General features: G+C 47.7%; 1 protein-coding gene across 1 annotated transcript in view; it reads left to right on the plus strand.

The window, feature by feature from the left end:
* Positions 1 to 20,443: 20,443 nt before the first annotated feature.
* LOC104617285 (nucleotide exchange factor SIL1-like) overlaps positions 20,444 to 22,769 on the plus strand; it is a gene marked incomplete at its 3' end in the record, with an annotated part of 40,293 nt that continues 37,967 nt past the window's right edge. The window contains exon 1 of the mRNA XM_010282555.1: positions 20,444 to 20,552. Within this exon, the coding sequence (XP_010280857.1) occupies positions 20,448 to 20,552 (105 nt within the window). The remainder of the gene's footprint in view (positions 20,553 to 22,769) is intronic.

The following is a 22,769-nucleotide window of genomic DNA, read 5'->3' on the forward strand; positions in this document are numbered from 1 at the left end:
ACTTTGAAATGCCTTGTTTAAATGATTTCAATTGCTTTCAGCAATTATTGCCTTGCATTGTTCTGTCTGGGGTTGGGAGGGCTTGCCCGCTCAGCTGGGTGGTGACCCTTACTGGCTACAGCCCGTTGCAAGGCTTGGTGGGGCTGTGTGGGGGCAAGAGGGGAGGAGGGAAGCCGGGAAGTCTTGCCCTTCCTCAAGCGCAGCCCAGGTCAGCATCCCTCACCCTGCAGTGCGTGGGACGGCTGCCTTCACCACCAAAGCAGTTTGGTGGCAAATTGAGCTGAAGAGATTTATGAAAGGTAACGAAGATGTGAATTGAAACGGTTACGGCTGTGCTTGTTCTGCATTGCTGTGTGGGTGCCCTTTTGGCAGGATGAGGAGCTCTATTGTATTTTGGGGGAGAGAAGGCTGTTAATTTAGCTCTAAGATGGCACTGCTGTCGTGGTGTAGGAGTGGCCAGATGGAGGATGCTAAAATGAAATGCAGGGCCTGAAAAGCCTTCTTGTTCGTGCTGCTGTCCTGAGGCCAGGTGAGAGATACTCGGCTCCAGACTGGACAGCAGGGGATGTTAGTGCAGGTCTGGACTGGGGGCAAAGTCCCCTCTGGGACTTGATGAAATCCTGGTCTTGGAGAGCTTGATACTTCATCTGACTCGCCCTTGCAGCAAATTAAGTGGGCCGCTGTGTCTCTTGCCTTCAGAGAACGGGGAGCCCAGTGGATGGTTGTCCTCTTTGTAAGCAGCTGTTAAATGCCAACCGAGAGCTGGTGATGACCCTGCAGGGGAGCAGGGATGGAGAAACCCTTCAGCGGCTGCTACAGGGCTGCGTGTTTTACACAGCTGACTGCTCCGCTTGCTGCCCAGACCCTCCGGTTTGTCTGTGACTTTCCTAGGGGTGGTAGCCAGCACGGAACATGGCCTTCCAGCCCAGAATTAGGAATTTTATGTTATTAAATCCCAGAATGATGTTTAGCTCTTTGCAGCTGGAGCTGCAGTGTCACAACGCTGACACACGTCACATTTTTAGTCCAGTCCCTGATTTTCTTCAGTGTTACCTCTGTCCAGAGAGCTTTCCCTCATGCTGTATTTGTGTGCTCGATCTTTGTTTTTGCTGTTTCCAAGTGTGGTTCTTTGCCTTGTTTTCCTTGCTTTTCTTTTTATTGATTCGTGGGTGTTTTTGGAACTTTTCTTCAGTTTATCAATTCTGATCATGACCTCCAGAGTGCTTCTAGCTCTTAACTACTGGGTATCCTTTCAGCTTTATAAAAGTACTTTCTCTTTCATTGTTCAGGCCTCTAATGGAAAGGATGAATAGAAGCAGACCTGGACTGAGCTCTGAGGGCCCCTACGTGAGGTTTTCTCCTGCTGTGACAGGGAATTGTTGATAGCTACCCCTAAAGTATATGTGTGGGGGAGTTGTTTTGTTGTTCGTTTTTTTTCTTAGTTAGTAATGAGCACTGTGCCTCGTTAAGCTGAGCTTGCCTAGTCCAAGTTCCTGTGGTTTACCTGAGAGTGTTGGATGGATAGAATGAAAAGCCTGCTTTAACGCTCTTGTGCTGGTCAGAGGTGTCATGGGCATATCTCTGTAGAGGGATATTTGTGCCCTGTTTCTGAAGACTTCGGTGATTTGCAAGAGAACCTCATCTAACTGGGGCTTCTTACTGGCGCTTGCTAGGACTAGCATCGCTCACAGGCAGTCCTCTGGTTGCTCAGCTCTGCTTTCCACTAAGAGCTCCCCAGTGTCTCTGCTTTGGTATCAGAGGGGTACGCACGGGGGGAATTTGTGCCTGTAGTGTTCTACTCCCCTTTGTTTCTCCATAATGAAACTGTCCTTAATGAAAGTTAGGCTTGTCTGTGTGTGACTAAGGTAGTAAAAATACATTTTTCTCCTCAAACAATTCAAAGTTCCTTGTGTGGTTGCTCTGCTCTGGGAAAAAAAAATGGTTTGCTCTGGAAAAATTAATTACACTCATTTTTATCCCTGAATAGTGTGTCGCTGTGGGACCAGTTGCAGGATATCTCATTCCACGAGGGCTGTGCTGGTCACCTTCTCAGCACGAACTAAGCTAAAGGAAGAGGCGTTACTTTAACTGGGATACATTTAACTGGAGAAAACATCACTGTCCAAACAGTACCAGCTCTAACCGCCCCAGAGTTCTGTAAGTACTGAGCTGCTTTATTCAGTTTTTTGAATTGTAAGAGGTTAGTCCTTTTCTGAAGTGCACTTCCACCCACTGTACTATCTTTCTTAGCACATCAGTGTAACAGTGGGGTGAAATTTGGGCCCCACTGAATTAAAGGACAACACAGTGTTCCTCAGTGGTTTTCATCTCTTCCACCTCTCAAGGCTGGTAACTTGAGGTATCCAGCTACAGCTGTTTGCTCAGGCTGTGGTTCAAGGACATCGTCGACGAATGGGATGGAAAAGCTGTGCCCTGTTCTCCTTTATTGGTCCATGGCTGATGGTGGATGCCCTGACCAAATTTCAGTTCCAGGAGAGAAAATTCAGCCTCCCTAAAGCATTCCTGTGGTTTCTGTTAGATTCTTCCTTACTTCTCTCCGGGGGGGGCAGGGGCTGCATGCTGTAGTTAAATACTGGTAGAAAAGTTGTGTTCCACTCTGGATTAACGGCTGAATCTCGGTGGTGGATAAATTGCATCCTGAGTCCAATTTGCAAAGCCCTTTGGGCTTTGTGGGATGCAAGAAGCTGTATTTTATTCTAGATGTGTGTTTGCTGATAATTCCATAGGATTTTCAGTGAGCAGGTTGTAAGAGTCCTGATTATACCGCTTCTCTGCGCGGTCAGACTCTTTGCCCGAATAATTCAAAAGCCTGCTACGGAGAGAGGAAAAGGAAGATGGAAGGGTGATTTAGGAACCTCTGGGTCACTGGAATAGGTGGGAAGAAGATGCCTATGTTGATCTGAAGGAGATACTGAGCCAGGTATATGCCTTTAAGCATCTAAAGAAGTCAGGATTTTTTTAACGACTGCCTACTTTAGACCCAAATAGTTTCTTTAATGAGAGTTTTTAAAGGTTTAACTGTTAATTTTAGAATTTTTATTTCAAGCATGCTTCCATAAAATTAACTTTTTCAAGGCAGAACACTTTAATGTCTTCCGTGTTGGTACTCATTTGCAAGAAATCTATGCGTAATTATTTCTTATGTACCAGTTAAATGTATCAGCCAACAGATGTCAAGTGTAGCAAAAATGCTATAATAATATTATGGTCTAATAATAGTTATAATGATTCTAATTACCTGGCACGGCTTTTGAGAGAGGCAGACTCAGAAATTAGTGCAAATGGGATGTTTAACCTTGAACTGCAGAAGTAGGGCACTTTCAGAGGTGTTTGGGCTGTACCCCTTCTTCTCTATCACACGTCCCGTTCCCTTTATTTCCTCCAGAAAACTGGGAGTAACGGTCTGGTCTGTTTTAAATGTTCAAACCTCATTCTCGGTATGTGCAGAGATGGAGAAAAGTGCTGGTGAGCTGTAGATGAGCACGTTTCTTAAAATACCTGTATATGTGAAGCCTGGTCATTTTTAACCTCGTGTTGCGGTCTAGCCGTCCCGGTTTCGGTGTGCTCCTGCCGCCTGATGATTACAGTGGGCACAGATTGCTCTCACCTCAGGAAGGCTGCAAGAGACTCGGCAATCTTCATCTTTTATGCAAGCTGGTTGTGCTGCTTTTAAGTGTCAGGGAGGCTTTGCCACAGCCTGGAAAGCACAAAGCCAGCCTGAATCTGCCCGAGTGCTGCCGGGTAGCTTTCATGCTGTCTGCTGATGGGGTGTGGGGGTGTGCAGGCGAGCGGACATGTGTTGTTGATCCCGATGGAGGTTTTGGTGTGAGAGGTGAGGAGGGTATGTCAGCAGGTAGGAGCCAGCCACCTTGCTGGTGCACAAGCGGCTGTGCTTTGCCTTCCGCAATTTGGATCTGCACAGCCTTGTTGGAGTCTCCATCCCCAGCGCAGGAAGGATGCTCTGTGTGCCAGCTCTTTTTATTTCACTCCCAATGCCCCTCTACCACTGTATTTTTTTCTTTAGGAAGGATCCTGGGCTGCCTTTTCTGTATTCCAGTGTTTTTTGCCCAACCTTGCTATGTGCTGTGTAGTGTCTTGGGGTCCCAGTGCTCATTATTATTGTAGGGCTGATAAGGTGATGCATAATGGATCGCCCCTAGCCGCAGCTGTTCGCTTTAATTTTTTGAAGTTGGTGAGGAGTCCCTGATTCACAGAGAAGGATCCTTTCCACAGAGGAAGGCCTGCATAGGCTGGAAGTTGACAGCTTTCAATGATTATATGCCAGGCTGAACATTTTTCCTCTAAATAATAGATTCACATGCTGATGGGAGCTCAGCAGGACCTACGGGAATTCGGGTGTCAGTTGCTGATCTCCGGCATGGGCAGCAGCTGTGAATCTTTTATAGTCTTGTTGTAAAAAGGATCCAGAGGTGCCCTTGCAGGGTTTTACTCTTCATTTCCAGCCTGCTCATAGGCCAGCATGCTCCACTTTTCACAAAAGCCCTGCCAGCCAGTGCCGCTCACGCTTGGTGCATGCAGCCCACCTTTCTCCAGGGCTCACACTGGTGAGAGCTCTGCCATCTTCACCCTTTTCTTTGGGGAGGTTTGCCTTCTTGTTGGAGTCGGTACCTCCACTGGTGCATCACCGTGGAGATGGGGCCGTGGGAGTTGTAGGGCACAGCCTTTTCCAGGCTCACGTGAAGAAGGATGCGGTAACGGGCTACCCTTTTTTAGGGAAAATGATTTCTCGGAGTAAATAATTTGTCAAAGAACACTTGGCATTGCCCCAGATGCTATTAAGGAAAAGACAAATCTTGTACCTCTTCAAGCCCGAGCTGTAAGGCTCATGTAATATTCGCTTGCTTTTTAACATGCTGCTTTGCTTTGCTCAACATCAGGCATTGCTGCCATGACCAACACTGACTCACTAACCTGCTTGCGCTTTTACTGACTCTGAGAAAGCAAAGCTCCCTTTGTTTTCTCCTCCCGGTAAATTCTAGCAGTGTATTTCTCATCCTGTCACAAGAGCACCTTTCTTCATCCTTTTCCTCAGCCCGTTCAGAGTCCAGATTTTCACTGCTCTGAGTCGGCTGCAAGGGTTTGCTTGCAGCAAACCTGGCTCTGGCCAGGTTGCCAAAGGACGTGAAGGGTGCGCAGGTGCGTTGAGCTCTCCTGCATGCAGAGGAGCACAGGCACCTCCTCGGCTTGGCAGACTGTGCCAGTGCACCCCAGACCCTGAACAAGCTTGTGCTGAAAACCTCCTTGGGAGTTTGGGAATGATGCCCTTTCTGCTGGCCTGGGACTGGCACAGGTGCACTCTTTCTTTGTCTAGTTTCTGGTACACGGAGAACCGACTCAACGAGGTCTGGAAGAGCCCTCCAGCACCTCTCTGTCTCATTGCCTCCACGTCTCATTTCAGACTTCATTTGTAAACATGTCTTTTCCCTTGCTAAACACTGTGTCTCTTAATTTCCTTCCGCAAGAGTATTATTTAATTTGTAAATGTTTTAGGACGTTATTTGAAAAATATGATATGAAACTGTATTTCATTTAATGTAATGATCCACTAATGCGGGCATATTTCAAAGGCAGCCTATGCAGTACTGTGGGGTTTAATTAAATTTTGTTTTTCAAGTAAGCATCAATAGACAGACAGTAACAAACGGTGGACAATATGGATACAGAACAAAGTCACTCCATTTTCTTTTCCAAGACGGTGGAAGTGAAAATGTATAGCCCTTATAATGTACTTGGCCTGCTCACGATTGCAGCTTTAGTGCAGTTACTCACTTTAGGGCGAGTTTTTTTCTTCTTACTCTGACTTAATTAGTTTTCTTGATCTCTTCCTGCACACAAAATAAACTGTTACGCTATGGAAAGTTTCCAGCAGGAGCTCTGCTGTAAACTCTTTACTTAGTTTTGAATATTGTGTTGCTTAATGCATTATGGCTTGTGGAGATGGGGCCTCATGAGGGTTACAAAACCGAAGGTCTGGGTATGAGATTCTCATTCCTTCGGTGGGAAATGCCTGTCTCCACTGGCTGGGTATGGTGTGTGCCAGCGCTGGCGCAGGGAGGCTGCCGGGAGGTAAAAATGATGTTGTTGCGTCCAACATTGTTGTACCCAAATCGTGAATAAGCAAGTGGCTCTTGAGTGCATTTCATTCCTTTTCTTCCAGCAATCAAGTACAAACTGTATGCAGAGAAGCTTGGAAAGTCTGTTCAACGTCAGTGGGAGGCTGTTGGAAATCATAATGGCACTCATTCATAATCAAGCGTGGCACTTGTACAAGTTTTCTAGGGGTAAAGAAATTCATTGGTGATGATGTAAATGGGTAAATTGTTTGGGTTTGTGCAGAGCATCGCTTGAGGGGCAGAGTGAGACTGCTGGCTGGAGCATCCTTGAGTTCTGGCTGGTTTCTGGTGGTTAGCGTGAGTTTTGTTCTCTTAGTGCTTGGGAAATTTTCTGTTGTTTAGAAATATAACCAGAATTTGCTGAGGAAATTGGTGTGGGTGCCCTGGACTCCTGCAGCACTGCAGCCCTTTGATTTCTCTGAAATCTCTCCAAGTCTGAGAGCTGAAAAAGGGGAAAATTTTTCAGAGGAAAATTTTCTGTCCCCTGTTCAGAGGCCTGAGTTCAAGCCGTGTCCTGGATTGATGCCTGAAACTTTGCCTGCTTAACCTGCCTGTATGTGGATTCCGGGGCGGGGCGAGGGCTGGCTGTGCCTGATGCTGGGCTCTGCCCTCTGCCAGCTGACCCAGGGTGGGTCACCATCCACAGAGCTGTTGGGTGGAAATGGAGCGTGTAAAACGTGGGACACACTGTAGGAATCTGGCTCTCGACTGGTGTCTCGGCAGCTGTAAGTGCCTGAAAAGCATTGCTGTAAATGACAGACTTGTGTCTGCTAACCTCCTCCTCCATCTGATCTCGGTTTAACACTTCCTGCGTTACGGTAACAGCCTGTGTTTTGCTCCTTGCTGGAAAGCAACACTGCGAGTACTTTACAGCTCTCCTGGTGCATGTACTTGGCTGATGGTGTTTTCTGCTCTGGATGAGATGCTCATAGGAGACAACAATCCTGTCCAAGTCAGACTGGCAAGAAGGTGTCCTGTGCTTGATGCCAGTCCCTGTGGCTGGAGAGGAGTCCTGGTACAGATAAAACGGTGTCTAAATACAATTTATCATGAGACATCAGATGCTCTTTAAAGACATTCTGGAAAAAAAACCTGCACAGCTGAGGTTTGTGCTGGTACTGCCAATACCAAAGAGAATGCCCTGTGCCTGCTACCTTGTTCTTCCCCTTGTTCCTTGTTTTAGGCTGCCAGGTTTTCCCTTTTCAAACTTCTTTTTGTTGATATGTAGTGACACTCGAGGCTTTGTTGCTGCGTTTTGGGGCAGGCAATTGCTTTTTGGTGACTTGAAGCAGCGTCTCCTACTTCTCTTATCCTTTCTTTGCATCTCCTGCCCTTCTCCCGTTTGCTCTCACTTTGCGATAAGCTACTTTGTGGGCTGGTCAAGCTTTGCACCCAGGAACCTTGGGCAGATAAAACTTTTCTGGGCCTATTATTCATATTCTATGAAAGGAGCAGTTTTCCTGGCTGTGGTGGGTCTCAGGTAGCTGACCCCAGGTGAAGCACGCTGGCATCTGGCACATCTGGAGCCAGCAGCTGAGCCTTGGTCTGAGGGATTTGCCCTTTGTGCAGACCAGTAAGCGCTTGAGCCTGGTCTTTGCAGGAGCAGGTGAGTGATTTGGGTTCCCCACAGTACTGTATGATTATGTATGTATGTACAAGATGATTCAATCTTGCAGATGTGCCCAGAGCAGGTTTAGGGACTTGTTCTCCTGCCCAGTAGATAACGGAGAGAATGACGTGCCCTGCAGCAGAGCCAGCACTGGGGAGTCCAGGGCCTGTGCTTTAATGGCTCTTGCAGGACCGTGTAGCAAACAGGGGACCCGCAAGGGGCCTCGATACAAGGTCTGGAATGACACGAGCCCAGGGTATGGGAAGCTGCAATAGTGCTCAGGAATGAACAACAACAACAAAAAGCTCTAGGACTACTTAAAAGAAAAAAGCAATCTGTAATTCAATTTTTGGGGAATTCAATTCTAGTGAGAGAGCGCGAGGCTGGCTGGGAGGAGAGGAGCACTTGCTCAGACAGATGATAATCCATCGCGGCACATTACTGCGCCAAAGCTCTTTGACAAACATTAGCCTTCTTAATGCCTCCCTAGGATGAGCGAGATCCTGCGCCACTGGATGAGGAGCGTAAAGTTTTTGGACTGTGAGGAGCTTCAGCCCAGAATGATAATTTAAACACTGAGTTCTTTTTAATAATGGAATATTGTTGACGGCTGCCTTGCACAGGAGTGCTGCACAGGAACAGATTGTGTTGTACTGATGTGTTTTAAAAATGAAAAGTGTACTGGTCTTTGTAAGCACTTGGGTCTGACACCGGCTAGCTAGATTTCTTGGATTCCTCCTTTGGAGCTTGGCAGCCGTCTGCTTCAGGGAGTACAGTGGTCTCATAAGAGTTTATTTGATCTGACACATGACAAATTGTTTCTGCTGGCGGGTACTTCAGGCGCAGTCTGTTAGCTGGCAGCTATGGCTTTGGAGGCACCGAGGAAGTTGAGGAAGGCAGGCCTGCCCCCCTCCTCCTTTTGAAAGTGTCAGTGGAGGGAGCTTTGTTTTAGCCCACCTCCCATTGCAGCCTCCTTTGTGCCAGTTGTTATATTGTGCTGTTTGCATAGATGGTTAATGTTGCTTATGTGCTAGGTGTTCCTGAGGATGCTTGTTGTGTTTCTTGTGCTTTGGTGTGCAGGGCAGAAGAGGAGAGCCTGTGTTTCTGAAACTGGATCTGATTGCCATTAAAGATGCTTTGTTAAGTTGCTTTTTTCAGGACACCCTTTTAACTCTGTAATGAGGAGTGGAATATTACATTCCTCAGCAGAATAAAAAGTACACGTCCCCTGTGAGATACTGTAAATACGTTTTATCTGTTCTATTACCTGCAGTTTTGAGAATATGTCCCCTAAGCATTTTAATCTTGTATTCCAGAGTTGTCTCAGGGTGAGGAATCACTCCTATTTGCAACTTTGGGAATAATTACTATGTTCATTAATTTCTTCTCTTTTCTGCTGTCCATCTATTATTGCTTCCAAGAGGAAAAAACCTCTCTGTAAATCTCCACTGAAACAGGACTGACTGCTTGGTTAGAAGGAGAGAGTTATGTGCGTAGAAATGTGTTTGTGAGAGAGCATCTCGTAGCCATGTGCGTGGACGGACCCACCGGCATGTCCTGGCTCCTCCAGCACCATTCGAAAGCACTTAGCCACGTAGAGCCCACCAGATGCCCAGGCTGGCTCAGTGCTTCTTAACCTACGATTAAAGAAGAAAGCAGCGCAGGCAGCACGTTCTTGGGCTGTGGCACACCTGGAGCACTGTGATCAGGCAGGAGGCTGAAGGTCAGGTCTGCTCAACCACCCAAGTGGTGCTTTGCCTCCTGAAGTGCTTTGCCTGCAGTGCCTGGCTGCTCTTACGAAATAGGTGGGACAATAAGGGAAACGGTTCATCAGCTGGCCCTCTTTTGTCCAGCAGCTAAAAGCCAGTTCAGAGATTTTTGTGGAAGCGCTGTTTGCTTTGGTCCTTTTTTGCTCTAAGTACAGACTGAAAGAGCTGGAGACTGGAGGCCACTGTAATTATTATTTTTTCCTGAATAGCAGCATTAAATGGCACATTTATTCATAAATGACAGGGTCCTTGCCTTGGAAAAAGTATGTGGTCTGACCCTGATGCTGCAAACACTTCTACATGTGAGTAACCGTCCCTGCCTGGTTCTGGGTGGACTGAGATTTCTCACTCCCTGGATCAGGGTCGATGCCAAAACTTGTCTCGACATGTGATGTCTGTGGTCACTGGAAGTCACTGTGGAGGCTGTCATTGAAGCAGCCTTGACTCATGTGGCAGCTGTATTTAGATGGCCGCTGATGGAGAAGCTCTGCAGAATAGTTCATCCGTTGCATGATAAAATCTGCTTGCAGGAGGTGACAGCTGAAGTCTCTGGTCTTCATGGGAGAAACCTCCTCCGTACAAATGTGGCCTGGCAGTCCTGTGATGGACTTGCCATCTCCCCACCTGATGTGGCAAGATGAGGCTGTGGCACCACTAGGATCCAGAGGAAGCTGCTCAGGATGTTCTACTCTCTGAGAAGAGAGAAAGGTACTGCAAATGCATGTTTAATCAGAGCTTAAAGAGTATGAGTGGCCAACAGCCTGCTGTTAGCTCTTACAGCAGGCAGGGAGATTTCGAGTCCTTGGCTTTGCAAGTAACCGTACAGCAAAGGCCCAGACATGGCCAGCAAAAATCACTGTATCCTTTGGCTGCTGCTTCCCTCTGCCTGGGTGCGTTGTGCGGTGTTTGCAGAGGCAGCAGCTGCAGTGACAAGCCAGGACTGCCAAAGGAAGAGCCTTCATGGACTGGTGCTCCTCAGCTACTGAGATACGCCAGTCCACAAAATGGCTCTTTATAGGGTATTCTCTAACAAAAGGTTGTTCATTTAAGTGGCTGGGTCTCCTGCTGTTGGTCCAAGCTCCAGATGAGAAACAGTGGGTCTTTTCTTTTGGACTGAAGGGTGCTGAGGTTACGAACACAGTTGTTGTCCCTTGGAAGAGAAAATCACAGAGGAAAACCACTCGCGTGGTTGAGTCTCTGTTTTCCTCCTTCCTCAGTCTAGGTTTTGGGCTGCTGGAGCCTGCCTTTGCTGTGGCTGAGGGGCAGTGGGATGCAACTAAGGTACCGCTCCTCATTGAGCCCCACGGCTCTGAAGAGCAGTGAGCACGGTCATGGAGCTCAGGAAGGACCTGTGGACTGAGAGCAGTCCTACTGCTTGGAAGATTTACTACTTCTTTGAGTCTCTCTCCGTGACCCTTCATTGTGCACACCTATAAGCCCCAGACTCACAGTTCAAATGTCTGTAGCGAAGCAGTTGCTCAAGCCTTCTTGGTGGAGAGGAGCCATGTGGACCTTGCAGGCCTAGACTGCAGCAACCGGTGTGACCGACAGCACGCACAGGCTCCCGTGGTGGCGAAGGCATTTACAGAAATGCTGTTTCATAACCTCCACTGGGATGTGTGAGACGTACAGAGGCAGGTTCCCTGATTTGTCACCGTGTCATAAGGATTTAAGTTTGAGGAGCTCTTTGAAGCACAAATACAGCCTGTTCTGCCATGACAAGGTGCAGATGAGTGCCAGCATGACTTTTCTTCCCCAAGGAAAACGCTGTTTTGCACAGATCACAAGCCATGGTCTGCCCCTGTTTGAAGAGCCCAGACAAGTCGCAGAGACGGGTACTCTGTGCAGCATCAAAGTCTGCCCATCAGAAGCTGAGATGCTCAAGGAACTCCAGCTCAGCATTCTTCATGTCTAGGCAGCAAAAGGAAAGGAGGTCTCTGAACTGGGAGTCACCTGAGGGATCAAAGCTCTGCTTAGCGGAGGCTGATGAGGCAAAAGGCAGGACGACAGCAGGAAGGTCACGGCCCACGTGGGTGATTGGGGCAGTTTAATAACGGCAGTTGGGTCTCCAGAGCGGTCTGTGAAACCTTCTGGAGGACTCAGGCCTGCATCTACCCCTGGGGAAGTGGATGTGCAATGTCCAACGCCTGTGCTTGGCCCAAACAATTCTGCAGAGCCTGAGGGAATTGTTTAATTAAAAGGATGCTGCACTGTCACACTTCCAACTGTTTTTTCCATATGCTGCTACAAGTAACATCTAAAATAGCTATTCCTATCTAACAAGAGATGAGAGAAGAAATGTGGTTTTCAGCTGTGGACTCCTTGCATTTGAATGGTACTTTCTGTGCAGGCCGTTTCCTGCCCAAGGACCAGCGAAGACTGGAGGATCTTGGTGCTAGGTGCAGCGTGAGCACGTGCCAGTCTGTAACCATCTCACAAGCAGAAAGGCAAAAAAACATTCCCCAAAGTAGAGGTGGCAGATGATGAACAACAGGAGAGGGAAGGAATTATGTTTTCTTTCAGCTTCTTGTGTCTGTGCATTTACTTCTGCATTTGCAGCCCTTGGAGCTCTTTGCTATTTTAAATTTCTTTGGGAAAAACACTGCTGAATGAATGCTGCCTGCCGCTGGCTGGCAGGTCTGCTTTGGTTTCAGACTGGGGAGGCTCTTGTGCTTGGGCAGCAAGACTCACTTTTTAATCTTGGTGGGAAATGCCTGGGTAGAAGAATGGAAATCATGGTGAGAGTTGCTCCTAGATGATTGTACTGGTAGTCTCTCTCTTCTCTTTTCATACTCATTACTATCCCAGGGTTTTTTTAATAGCTTGTGAAAGGCATCCTCTGAGACCACTTTAAAAGTACTGGTGCAGTGGAAAAATAAGCAAACTTGAATGATGCCTTTCATCCAAGCACATGAAGATATTGCTGCAGACCTTAGTGGAAGGAGCCCCTTGCTTATAACTGTGGTGTCTGTGTTAGGAGTGGAGTGACTGAGCCCCGGCGTGGGGAATGACTTGCCCAGGCTCCCACAGAGAGTTGGAGCAAAGCCAGGAGCAGTCCTGAGGGAACTTGCTTGGCAGTAGGTTACGTTCATCCCCGGTGAGCTCTGTATTCCCCTGAAGGGGAGGGTTTGAGATTGTCTTATTAGGGCTTTATTTCTGGTTTTGCTGCCGGTGGCTGATCTGGCAGCTCCTGGGTGGGTTTGGCCCATGAGGCGGATCCCAGTGGCTTTTCACCTGGGAACTTGCCACAAAACTGGAAGCCTAGGGGAGGTCCTGAGCTGGGCATCCTGCCAGGTGTCCCGTGCAATTAATCCCATGGGTTGCGATGCCACATTAATCCTGGCCGCATAGACAGAGCATGTGGTGGGCGAGCCACACGTTTGCTGCCCACATGCCGTGCTGCTCCCTGCTGTGACCTGTGCCGTGGGTTGTCGCGCCAAGTAAGAGCTGTCACCACCACCCGGTGCACTGTGGAGAGGTGAGGAAGTGCATTTTTCATAAACTTCGCAGCTCACCATTTCTGGCGGATCGATAGAGCTGCCTGGAGAGGCCCTTCGCTTGCCTGCTATCGGGGACACCTCTCTGCTGGGTGCTCCGCAGGGCTGTGGCAGTGGGTGCCCTCAGCTCGGGAGAGATGGCAGTCCCAACGGGAAGCCTCTGGGCTGAGCCGGAGCTGGCACTGAGGGTCTTGACGGGGACAGGCTGAGATACAGATGTGGGGGATAGATGCTTGTACTGCGGGAGGCGGCGTGGTGCAGGTGCTGCTGTGGGAGCTATGCACCTGATACATCAGCATTGGCTTTCTATAATACTGAGCCTGAATTTTGTATGTTTTTTTAACCTCTTAATTGAGTCACTTTGTAGGGAAGCCGGCACCTGACAGGGGAAGGAGGTTGTTATTCGATGTTAGAGCCACGAGTGAACAGCAGGTACTTGGAAAATACAAAAAGCTGTTTCCAGAGAGGCTGGGATTATGCCAATTAAATCTTTGGCTCTTTGTGGGCCTAACTGCAGCGGGACGTCAGGGTGCCCTGTGCCCTGGCTGGTGCAGCGTGCACTTTCTTCTTAGATTCTCCAAGTTTGGGAAAGCAGAAGGGGTAAAAAAAAATATGCTGAATGCTGACAGGCTCCCACGTCAGTCTGAGCCAAGGCTTCACCTTGCAAATAGGGGCTGCTGGAAATGATAGATACATGTAGGGGGGGAAATATCACTCAGTTGTATGTGCTGTGCATGGGAAATTGCAGCAAGGAGCAGGAGAAGGGGACAGGTATGGGCAGGAGTAGAGGCATTTTCGGCTGGGGTTTGGGGTGATGGGGAGCAATGAGGAAGGGGAAAGCTGTTTTGCGCGGTTGAGGTCAACCAGTGGAAAGCTGCAGTGAGGCGGCTTTCAGAAAGATGTTTGTCCTGAAGGTCTCTGTACATCTCTTATCTCCAGGCAAGTCCTACACGGGTGCAAATCAGCCCCCGCGCTCTGGTACAGACTTGAACCTGCTTGCCAGCCCCAAAGCTCTGGAGAACAAGGGTGTCATGTGCATGTGCAGGCAGTTGCAGAGCCCTGTGAGAGCAGCTGCCAGAAATTCAGATAGCTGCATTTTTTATAAATAATAAATGATAAATTCAATCCTCTGATCTTGGAGCGTACAAAAGCAGAGCATGCCTCATTCCTGAGCAGAGCAGATCCCCCCGCTGTCCTGGACCCAGGACTCTCTGGTGTGGAGGGTCTGAGGACTGCCGGAGACACTCTGGCTACAGTCCCTGGAATTGGGGATCTTGCTGAGCCATGGCGGAGAGTGGCCCCTGCTGCCATCGCCACTAATGAGTGGGTGGAGAGGATGACAGCAGCCTTGCTCAGACTTCAAACCATCGAAGTATAAAGCTGTGCTCTTGCCCTCTGGAGAGCAGCGTGTTCTGTGAATGCGGGCTTCTGAAGGAATTCATTAAGTAAATTTAATTGAGAGACTAAACGATGTTTAATGTTAAACTGCATGAGGCTGTATAAACAACAGGGTCGGAGTTGCTGTGGTTGTTTAGAAGGGGCGATGTCAGTTTTATCCATAAATGACCTGCAACAACCTACTCCTCTGCCCCTGTGTGAAGCCGTGGCTGGTACTGGTGAAGCCGCCGGGTGCCGAGAGCTGCCCTCACCGTGCCCAGGCACTGCTGTGCTGTCTCCTGTCGCTGGGTACGTCCGTGCTCAGCTCTTGCTCGTGTTGGCACCCGGCAGCGCTCGTAGGAAAGACCAGCGTTAGGTGGTATCAAAGCTGAGCTGCTGTTAGAGGGGCTGATGTTAGCTGATGGCTAAGCAGATAGCCTGTAGGGGTTATGAATATTTGTTGTTATTATTTGTTAATAGCGGTTATACAAGTTGCATGATTGCACGGTAGATACCAGGCTCTGTAACCACATATTTCTGCCATGGTTAATCCTTCTCCTCCCTCCCCATTGCCACCGCCCTGGGCACTGATCCCAGTTCAGAGCGGTGCTTCTGCTGCAGATCAGAGCAGGACCTGCTGCTTGGGGGCAGGCTGTGCCTAACTGGCAGAGCTTGAGCCACAATTTATTCCTGTGAAACCGAAAAGCATTGGCCTCCTTGCTGCGTGGGTTCTCTGTAGGCAGCCAAATACGGGAAGGTGTTCCCACAACTTTTCCCTTGTGTAGGAGTGTTTTTAACATGCCAGAGCAGAGTCCTGGTAGGAGTAAATGATGAGGAGCAAGCAAGAAGAATAAATGTTGGTGTGTTTTTTTTTTTAAGCGATTTTGTAAGTGGCATCAACGGAATGGTCTGTATTGCAGCCAGCCCCGTGCGGTGGGTCCATACCCAGGGAAGTCTGTTCCTGCCCAGTTTGTCCAAATTGAGGACAAACAAATTGGGGCTCCATCAGAAGCACTGCATGGGTCCCTGAAAGGAAGCTCTTCGTTATATTTGGTTTTGCTGTTTGGGGGTCTTCTCCTGCTTTGCACAAGGTGTTAGGTTCATTGTTATTATTTTATTCTGTTTTTATTATTAATTTTTATTCAGATACAGTTCTTTGATCAGGCAAGTGTATTCAGTTCTGTCCCAGGATCTTTGCAGTTTTAATATCGGCTTTAATGAAGAGGAAATTTCACTCCTGCCTCCTTTTGGAAGTGCTGATCAGGACCTGTCTGTGGCAGGAGGGAGCTCAGACAAATGCACAGAGCAGGAGGTCCTTGGTGCTTCCCAGGTACCTGTTGATCAGCCCTGCAGAGCCACAGCAGCTCATCTGGGCACTAATGCAGTTGTTAATAAGTGCAATTAATTTCTAGGCCTTGTCTGGGGGAAGAAAATGCATGAAAAGATGAAGATGGCTTTTAAGGGGGGAAAAGTGGTATCAGAGACTCACAAGTCCTGTTCTTAGTGAAGGCAGTGGGGAATGCTTAAGGCCTTGTGGAAGGCTTGGTAGCTCGTGGTTCTTGCAGCATCTTGCCCACCGGCTCGCATCTTCCTGATGGATCGTCCACATTAAAATGTGCTGCAGGTAACCATCTCCAGGTAGACATGTCTGGCTGTGCTCTGTCTTATGAGAGCCACTGGAGTTTTAATATGGGCAAGTAGTCTTCTCATGGCTCCCATTTCCAGAGGAAATTCAGGAAATCCTTTGCTTCATGCCAGAAGCCATGGTGCAATGTCCAAGTGCTGTCAGAGCAGGGTTGAGACCTGCTAAGCAGATACATGGTCATCTGGGCCTCTGTCCATCAAAACATGAGTATTTCCATACTGGCTTTTCTTAGCTTGGTTTGTACTGAACAGGAGCCTTTGTGTCTTTGTGCCTCTGGGAAGAAGAGATGATCATATTTGCAGGTTGGTCCTGCTCATCTGATTGAAAGCAGACGGTTGTGTAGGCATGACTGTAAATAAATGGGGAAGGGCAGAATGTCCTGTGGCCTCCTCGTAATCCTCTGTTTGTCCACCAGCTGTTTCCTCTCTCACGCACAGGCGGAATTTCATATTAAAACCTCCTCTTCCTCCTGTCAGTGTAGCTGCACAGTTGTTGGAGGAGGAGGGACTGCCAGCCATGGGACATTCCCAAGGCATCTGGCCGGCACTGCTCTGCTCTTCAGTAGCAAGTCAGTAAAAGCAGCTGCTTATTACAGAGCTGGGGAACCTATTGCTCAGAGGAAGAAAATTTCAGCTCAGGTCAGCTAAATTTCATTCTCTTTCTCCATTGTGTTGCACATCACTTAGCATGTCATGCTGGTCTCGGGCATAGATGCCAGTGTCATTAAAATGACACTGTGTTTGAACAGGGATCTTGACACTGGTTGTAGTATGTGTTCTGAGCACATCTCTTCAATCAGACATCCTGATTTACATGTCTATCTTTAGAACAGTTTCCTTAACTGGCCATCAAACTTTGACTTCAGCCGAAGAGGCTGTAAGTGCTTGGAGGTCTTTGTGTCACCGGTTCAGCTGAAGGGTGCTTGGGCTGTGTTCCTTGATGTCTTTCATTGTTTGATTGTTCTCCAGTGCTGCCCTACTAGACAAGGGGAGCTCTGTGAATTACTTGTGCTCCTAGACACACAAAGTACTGTTGGTGCTTTCCTTACCACTGGCCATCTTGATGAAGGGTGGCTGGATGGTGAATTTGCAGATAATTTTGCAAGGCTTACAATTCCTGTGCTGCTCCCTTGATCCCTAGATGAGAGCAAGGATTAGCTTATTGTTATTGCTTCCAGTTGCCTGTAAAACCAGAGCCTAGCGAGGGGGCTGGCGAGCTCTCCAGGATGTCCGTGTGCTCTCCCGGAGCAGCGGATCAGAATTCAGATGAGGCTTCAGATGGATTTATTGGAGTGGCACAGTGTACGCAGCATGGGCTTTGAGTTAGCACATGAAAGAATGGTGCGTTCCCAGCAGCAGAAGGCATTAATGAAATATGTTCCTCTTACTGACTTGCTTTGAACTGTCACCTATGACTACGGCAATCACATTCACAGGGCTGTGCAGCACTTACTGGTGCTCAGCTAGTAAAATCAGTAAAAATGTCCCTGCTAATAGAGAACATAACGGCAATGCTATTGTTTCTGTGGCCACTGGCACAGCCGGGGTTTTCTGGAGCCGTGGAGCAGAACCTCCCTGTGCTAGGAAGCAGAGAACATCGCCTGCTCTGATGGCAGGATTGCTGCCAAGAACAGAGGCTTCTTTGAGTGTGACCCTTTGCTCTTCCCTAGTACCTGATTTTCTTTGATGTAAGAGGATTATTGGGGGGAAAAAAAACAACCCCCCACTCTGCACAAAGGGAATTTCTGGTCCTCCTGTATCAGTTCTGGTGCTGATCAGCTGCAGCTGTACGTGGGTGCTGCTGGATCCAAAATAATGTCCTTAAATCAGAGCAAATGCTCCCCATGCAGGTGGGGTCACAGCTACCACTCTTTCTGCTTTGCAAGCTGCAAGGGTCGTTTCTAAAAACTCACTGTATCCACATAATACTCAGTTTGGAAACCCTCTCACACCCTTGGTGTACGTCTGTCTTGTAACGAGATGTCAGCCTGTTCAGGCTTCTCTCCAGGAGCTTCAAACCCCCGTGTTTCACATGTTGGCTCCTCCTGCCTACCTGGGACCTAAGCAAACTGCTAATTGTTGTGCAGATGTCATCTTCCAGGCAGGCATGAGGTTGTAGGCTTTAAAGAAGCTGTACTGTTATTTGCTACCAACCTTCTTGGTACACGTGAGCTCTATTTTTATGGGAGTGTGCGTTTTTTTCAGCCGCTGCTTTGTTGAATTTCTTTTTCTTCTTTTCTCTTTTTCTTTCCAGGCTTGCAGGTAAAGTTTTAGGGATACATCTATTTTTCATTATCCCAGTTTTACTGCTTGTTTTATAACTAAAAAAAAAACAAACCAAAAACCCCCAAACCCAAAAAACCCGTTTCCTATGTAAAAAGCAGCAGTTTGTTCCAAGATGAGTTGAGGGGAGGACTGTTTGTCGTGGTCAGTCTGAGGCTGAGGTCCTGCCTGTGGCATTGGCCAGAAGGGTACATCGATTTTTTGGAAGGAGATGGAGCTTGAGTCCATGAACTCTGCTCTGGGTTTTCCAGCTCAGGAACCTGGGTGTTAGTTGTAGCCTGGTTGCACTTGGCAGTGCCCCAAGAGAGATGGAGGCTTTGGCCACAGGTTGTCTTTGCCTGTCTCCTGAAAATGGAGAGCTTTTCTTCTACTCTGGTTGTAGTTTAATAAGGGCTCGTGGGTCCTTGAGGTGATTCTTTAACCCTTTAGAAAAGAGGAGGACATCAAAGGAGGATATCAAGCACCAGGTCAGAAATGCAAGGTGGTACTTTCATGCACAGTGTGAATTAAGCGGTGGAACTCATTGCCGACTTGCTGTGGGTGTCGGAAGTCCAGATCCGCTCCAAAAGCAATTAATGGGAAAAACAAAAATCCAGTTGTTCTGACTTTGAACTCAAAGATAGAGGCTGCTGTTCAGGAAGACCCTGGGTCAGGAGTTTTTGGAGGATGCAGAAGTGTATCAGATGTATTACTGTTTGTGCTCCCTGCTCTGCTGCTTTTTCCTCAATGTCCACCACTGACCAGCATGATGCAGTGTTTTGCCTTTTATTTTCTTTTTTTGTCTAAAGCAAAAGCCAAGCAGAAGGAGGAGTAAGTAACAAAACAGAGTGGGGAGACAAGATAGCAGTAAAGGAGTGGAAGGGAGAGGACTCTACTCCCTCCATGTTGCCGAAGATTTTTTTTTGGGAGAGAGGTCCTTTGGTGGCAGGAGTTGGTGTTGGGTGCACCTGTGAGTATATTTTCTGTTTTGTGGAATAGAAGATGGTTGCTTCAAATAAGGAAGAAATCTGCGATGTGATGTGCCATCCTGGTGGACAACAGAAACAGATAGATATTTAGGACTGCATGTATCGGAGGAAATTCTTTAAAACCTGGACAGGAGTAGGAGCAGACTTGATGGAGGAATGAGTAATGAAAGAGGGTTTGAACGGAACTAATCAGTCCCATCTTCTTTCAAAAGACCTCATTTAGTTTAATTTAGCAGCGTGTAAATTTAGAGCCAATCAAAGGAAATACTTCTCAAGCCTGTGTGCTGGCAGCTTGCTCCGTTCCCTACCCCAGCGTGAGAAGCAGCCAGCTGAATGCTGTAGGTGGATTGAAAGCCTCGTGTTGTGAGGCAGTGGGGGCACGCGTGTGTGTGAGCACGGTTACACACGTAGTGGTGGGGATAGGAGCTCTGTACCAGGGTGACTGGCAGCCACAAGAGCAGAACCCTTTTTTCCCGCCTCTCTTGTTCAGTAGGTCGTCTGTGGTGGGTCGGGGTGGCTGTATGCTGTGGGACTGCTTCGTGGACCACTGCCAGCTCCTGGGCTCATGGTTCGGGTGAGGTGGTGCTCTGTGCAGCAGGGAAAGCCTTGTGCTGTAGGAACCACCAAGTAAGCCTTCTTGACCTCTGCAAAATGTTGTACATACATACGGATTTAGATAAACCTCTGATCCTTTGATGGGTGGTAGTTTGGTTTAATTTGAATTAACACAGCCACTTCTGTGCTTAAAATGAGGCACAGGCGTAAAAAGCCTTCACAGGATTGCACTGATTTTTATTTTCCCCTGTAGTTGTCATCCATGGAACTAACACAGTGATTTCAAACAAGACTTGCAGGTCTCTTCATATTTTCCAGGGGAGATATAAGCCCCTGCGGGATCAATAGATGCTACTTTGTCGTTACCTGTCACAAACTCCATTAGCAGTAAAAATTGGCACCCTTTGCTCTTGGCTGCCCCTGCCATGAAACCCATGTGCTAACACCTCAAGGTGTTGTGTTTCCTGCGGTGTCACACCCCTGAACCCATGCTGTGCTGCAAAATGCCATGTAAAGAATGCTGAAACCTGTGAAAATGTGGACTAAAATATTGTTGGTTTTGTTTTCCTTTGCATTTTAGGCTGGTGGCAATGTCTCACTGGGCTGGTCTCCTCTCCACTGCTGCCAAAGTCAACCTGCTGCTCTTGGTGGTTTCTGCAGTGTTTCCTCGGTCAAGCCTAAGTGACAGAGTTCCCGTAAGTGTTGGCTGCTCTGGCTGGGCCGCACTCGCTAAGGGCTGTTCAGCCACCAGTGTCTCTGATGGGGCGACAGCCTTACCCAATAACCTCGGTAGGGCCAAGTAGGGTGTTGAAGCAGTTGGTGAATCACCTCACCTTGACAGTGGGTCTTCAATAACATTTCAGAAGGGCTTCTTTCTTAAGCCTGCTTGCCTCCCCCAGGAAATCCAGATTATGCTCGATCCAAAGGGTTTGCAATAGGAACAGAGCAACTCGGGCAGCTCTCTTGTTTGCTCGGTGTCACTTTTTCTATTTGGAGTTGTCACACGTTCCCCCTCGTGGTAAGAGGCAAAGCTAATTATGTGGTCTAGTGGCAAGAAGAAGGGAAGAGTTGTCCTCGATTAGGTTCCTAGCTGTGCCTCTGCTTAGTCACCACAAGTGAGTCAGGCTTAGATGAGCATCCTCTCAAGTCCTTGCATTCTACGTGCATGGATTTTGCTTCTTGCAGTGCTATTTTGAAGCTGCAGTTGAGGTGAGTGGCTGCTGTCTGCCCCTTTGCACTTGTACAGGCGTGCAAAACTCCCCCGGTTTGGATTCTGCTGCTGAGCCCCAGGTGCCAGGCCCTGCTAGATGAACAGATCTGGAAAGCTTCCTTGAGGAAACTTGACCAGTAGAGTGTGGTGTTTTTTTTAGTTTAATTAATGCTGTGGCTTAAAACAGGGGGTTCCCCAGCAACACTGGTGTAGGGGATCACTGGACCCCATGTCCCTGGACACTCGCTCCTGCGTTTGCATTGCAGCTTGCTGGTCGTTGGTTGTGTGATGCGGCTGTTTGGGGGCTGCGCTATTACCCAGAGCAAATAGAAAGGGACAGATTACAGTATAAGCACTGTAGGCCAGGGCCTCGGGCCCACCTGGAGTCGTGTAAGGATGAGAGAATTTGTCTTTATTTCAGAGAGGGAGGGGAGAAGGCTGGAAATAGAGCACAGTCACCTCAGCTGGAGAACAAGCACTGGGACAGCCACACAGTGAAATGAGCCCGAACTGGGAGGCAGCCTGACACCGAGGTTCAGAGAGGATTAATGCAGTGGGTGGTTAACACTCCCATCATCTTTTCCTGCCCTCCCCCTACAACGACTCCATGGTGGCCATGTCTCTCCTTTATTGCAAACAGACTGCAGATTGTCTCAAACCCTCCCTGCTGAGGCTTTTCAGCTTATTGCAGTTGATTTCAGCCTGATAAAGCAAGGAGGTTTTATGCCCTTAAGGAAATTTCCATTGTTCTTTAGAAAACATCTTTCCCTTGACCATTTTAATTATGAAAACCGAAAAGGATTCTGCCTAATTTCTGCATAAATGAAGAATTGCTTGTATGTTGTTGCCCATTTTTGCCAGAAATGCTAATGAAAACAGGGTATTGCAAAGCAACTGTGGGCCAAGCAGTGGCAGTAACATTTAAATGGACTAAGTCACATCCTTTTATCCTTACCGAACATTTAGACCATGGCATTTCCCTTGGGCAGAGCTGGTAAACATCAGCTATCTCCATTATGTGTTTCAATGGATACAACACTTGGAGGCCTGTTGGTAAATTTACAGTGGCCTCTATCGTTAAGTCCCTCTTGGATAATAATATAGCAATGTAAATAAGCTAAGTAATAACTGCTCTGACTCATTTATTTTAGTCCTATGGAGTCTTGGCTCAGAAAATGTTAACATTGATTTTCATCAGTAGAACCTGGCTTTTTATGTTTATGATTGTTACTGAGCTTTAACCATTTATCATAATTTTAACAATTTCAAACCTCTGGTGCACTAAATGAAAGCAGGAGTTAAACTCTGTTTTCCAGTGCGTTTCTGAAATTTCAATCCCTTTTGACAGATAAAGTAAAAACATTCTATAGGTTTGTCAACCCTCTTTATGGATTACCACTTTTGTTGCTAATTGTATGTGTTTTGCTCAGGCTGACGTTTCTCTTGCTCAGAGACACTTTCCTAGGCTGGATAATGGATATTTATATGCAAAGCACCCAGATTCTGCCAGAAAATATGCATGCATTTTTTCCAAGAAGTGGAAGAAGTGAAGGCAGAACGTGGCCTAAAATTTCCAGTTAACCTCTTAATTGACTTTTTTTTTTTCCCTGTGAAAACATTCTAAGAATTAATATCAAAACACTTCATGAAGTGAGCTGTAACTCTTATTCTAATTGCCAACAATTAGGAATAATCTTTCCCT

This window comes from Phaethon lepturus, unplaced genomic scaffold (assembly GCF_000687285.1).
Source record: "Phaethon lepturus isolate BGI_N335 unplaced genomic scaffold, ASM68728v1 scaffold39372, whole genome shotgun sequence".
NCBI lineage: Eukaryota > Metazoa > Chordata > Aves > Phaethontiformes > Phaethontidae > Phaethon > Phaethon lepturus.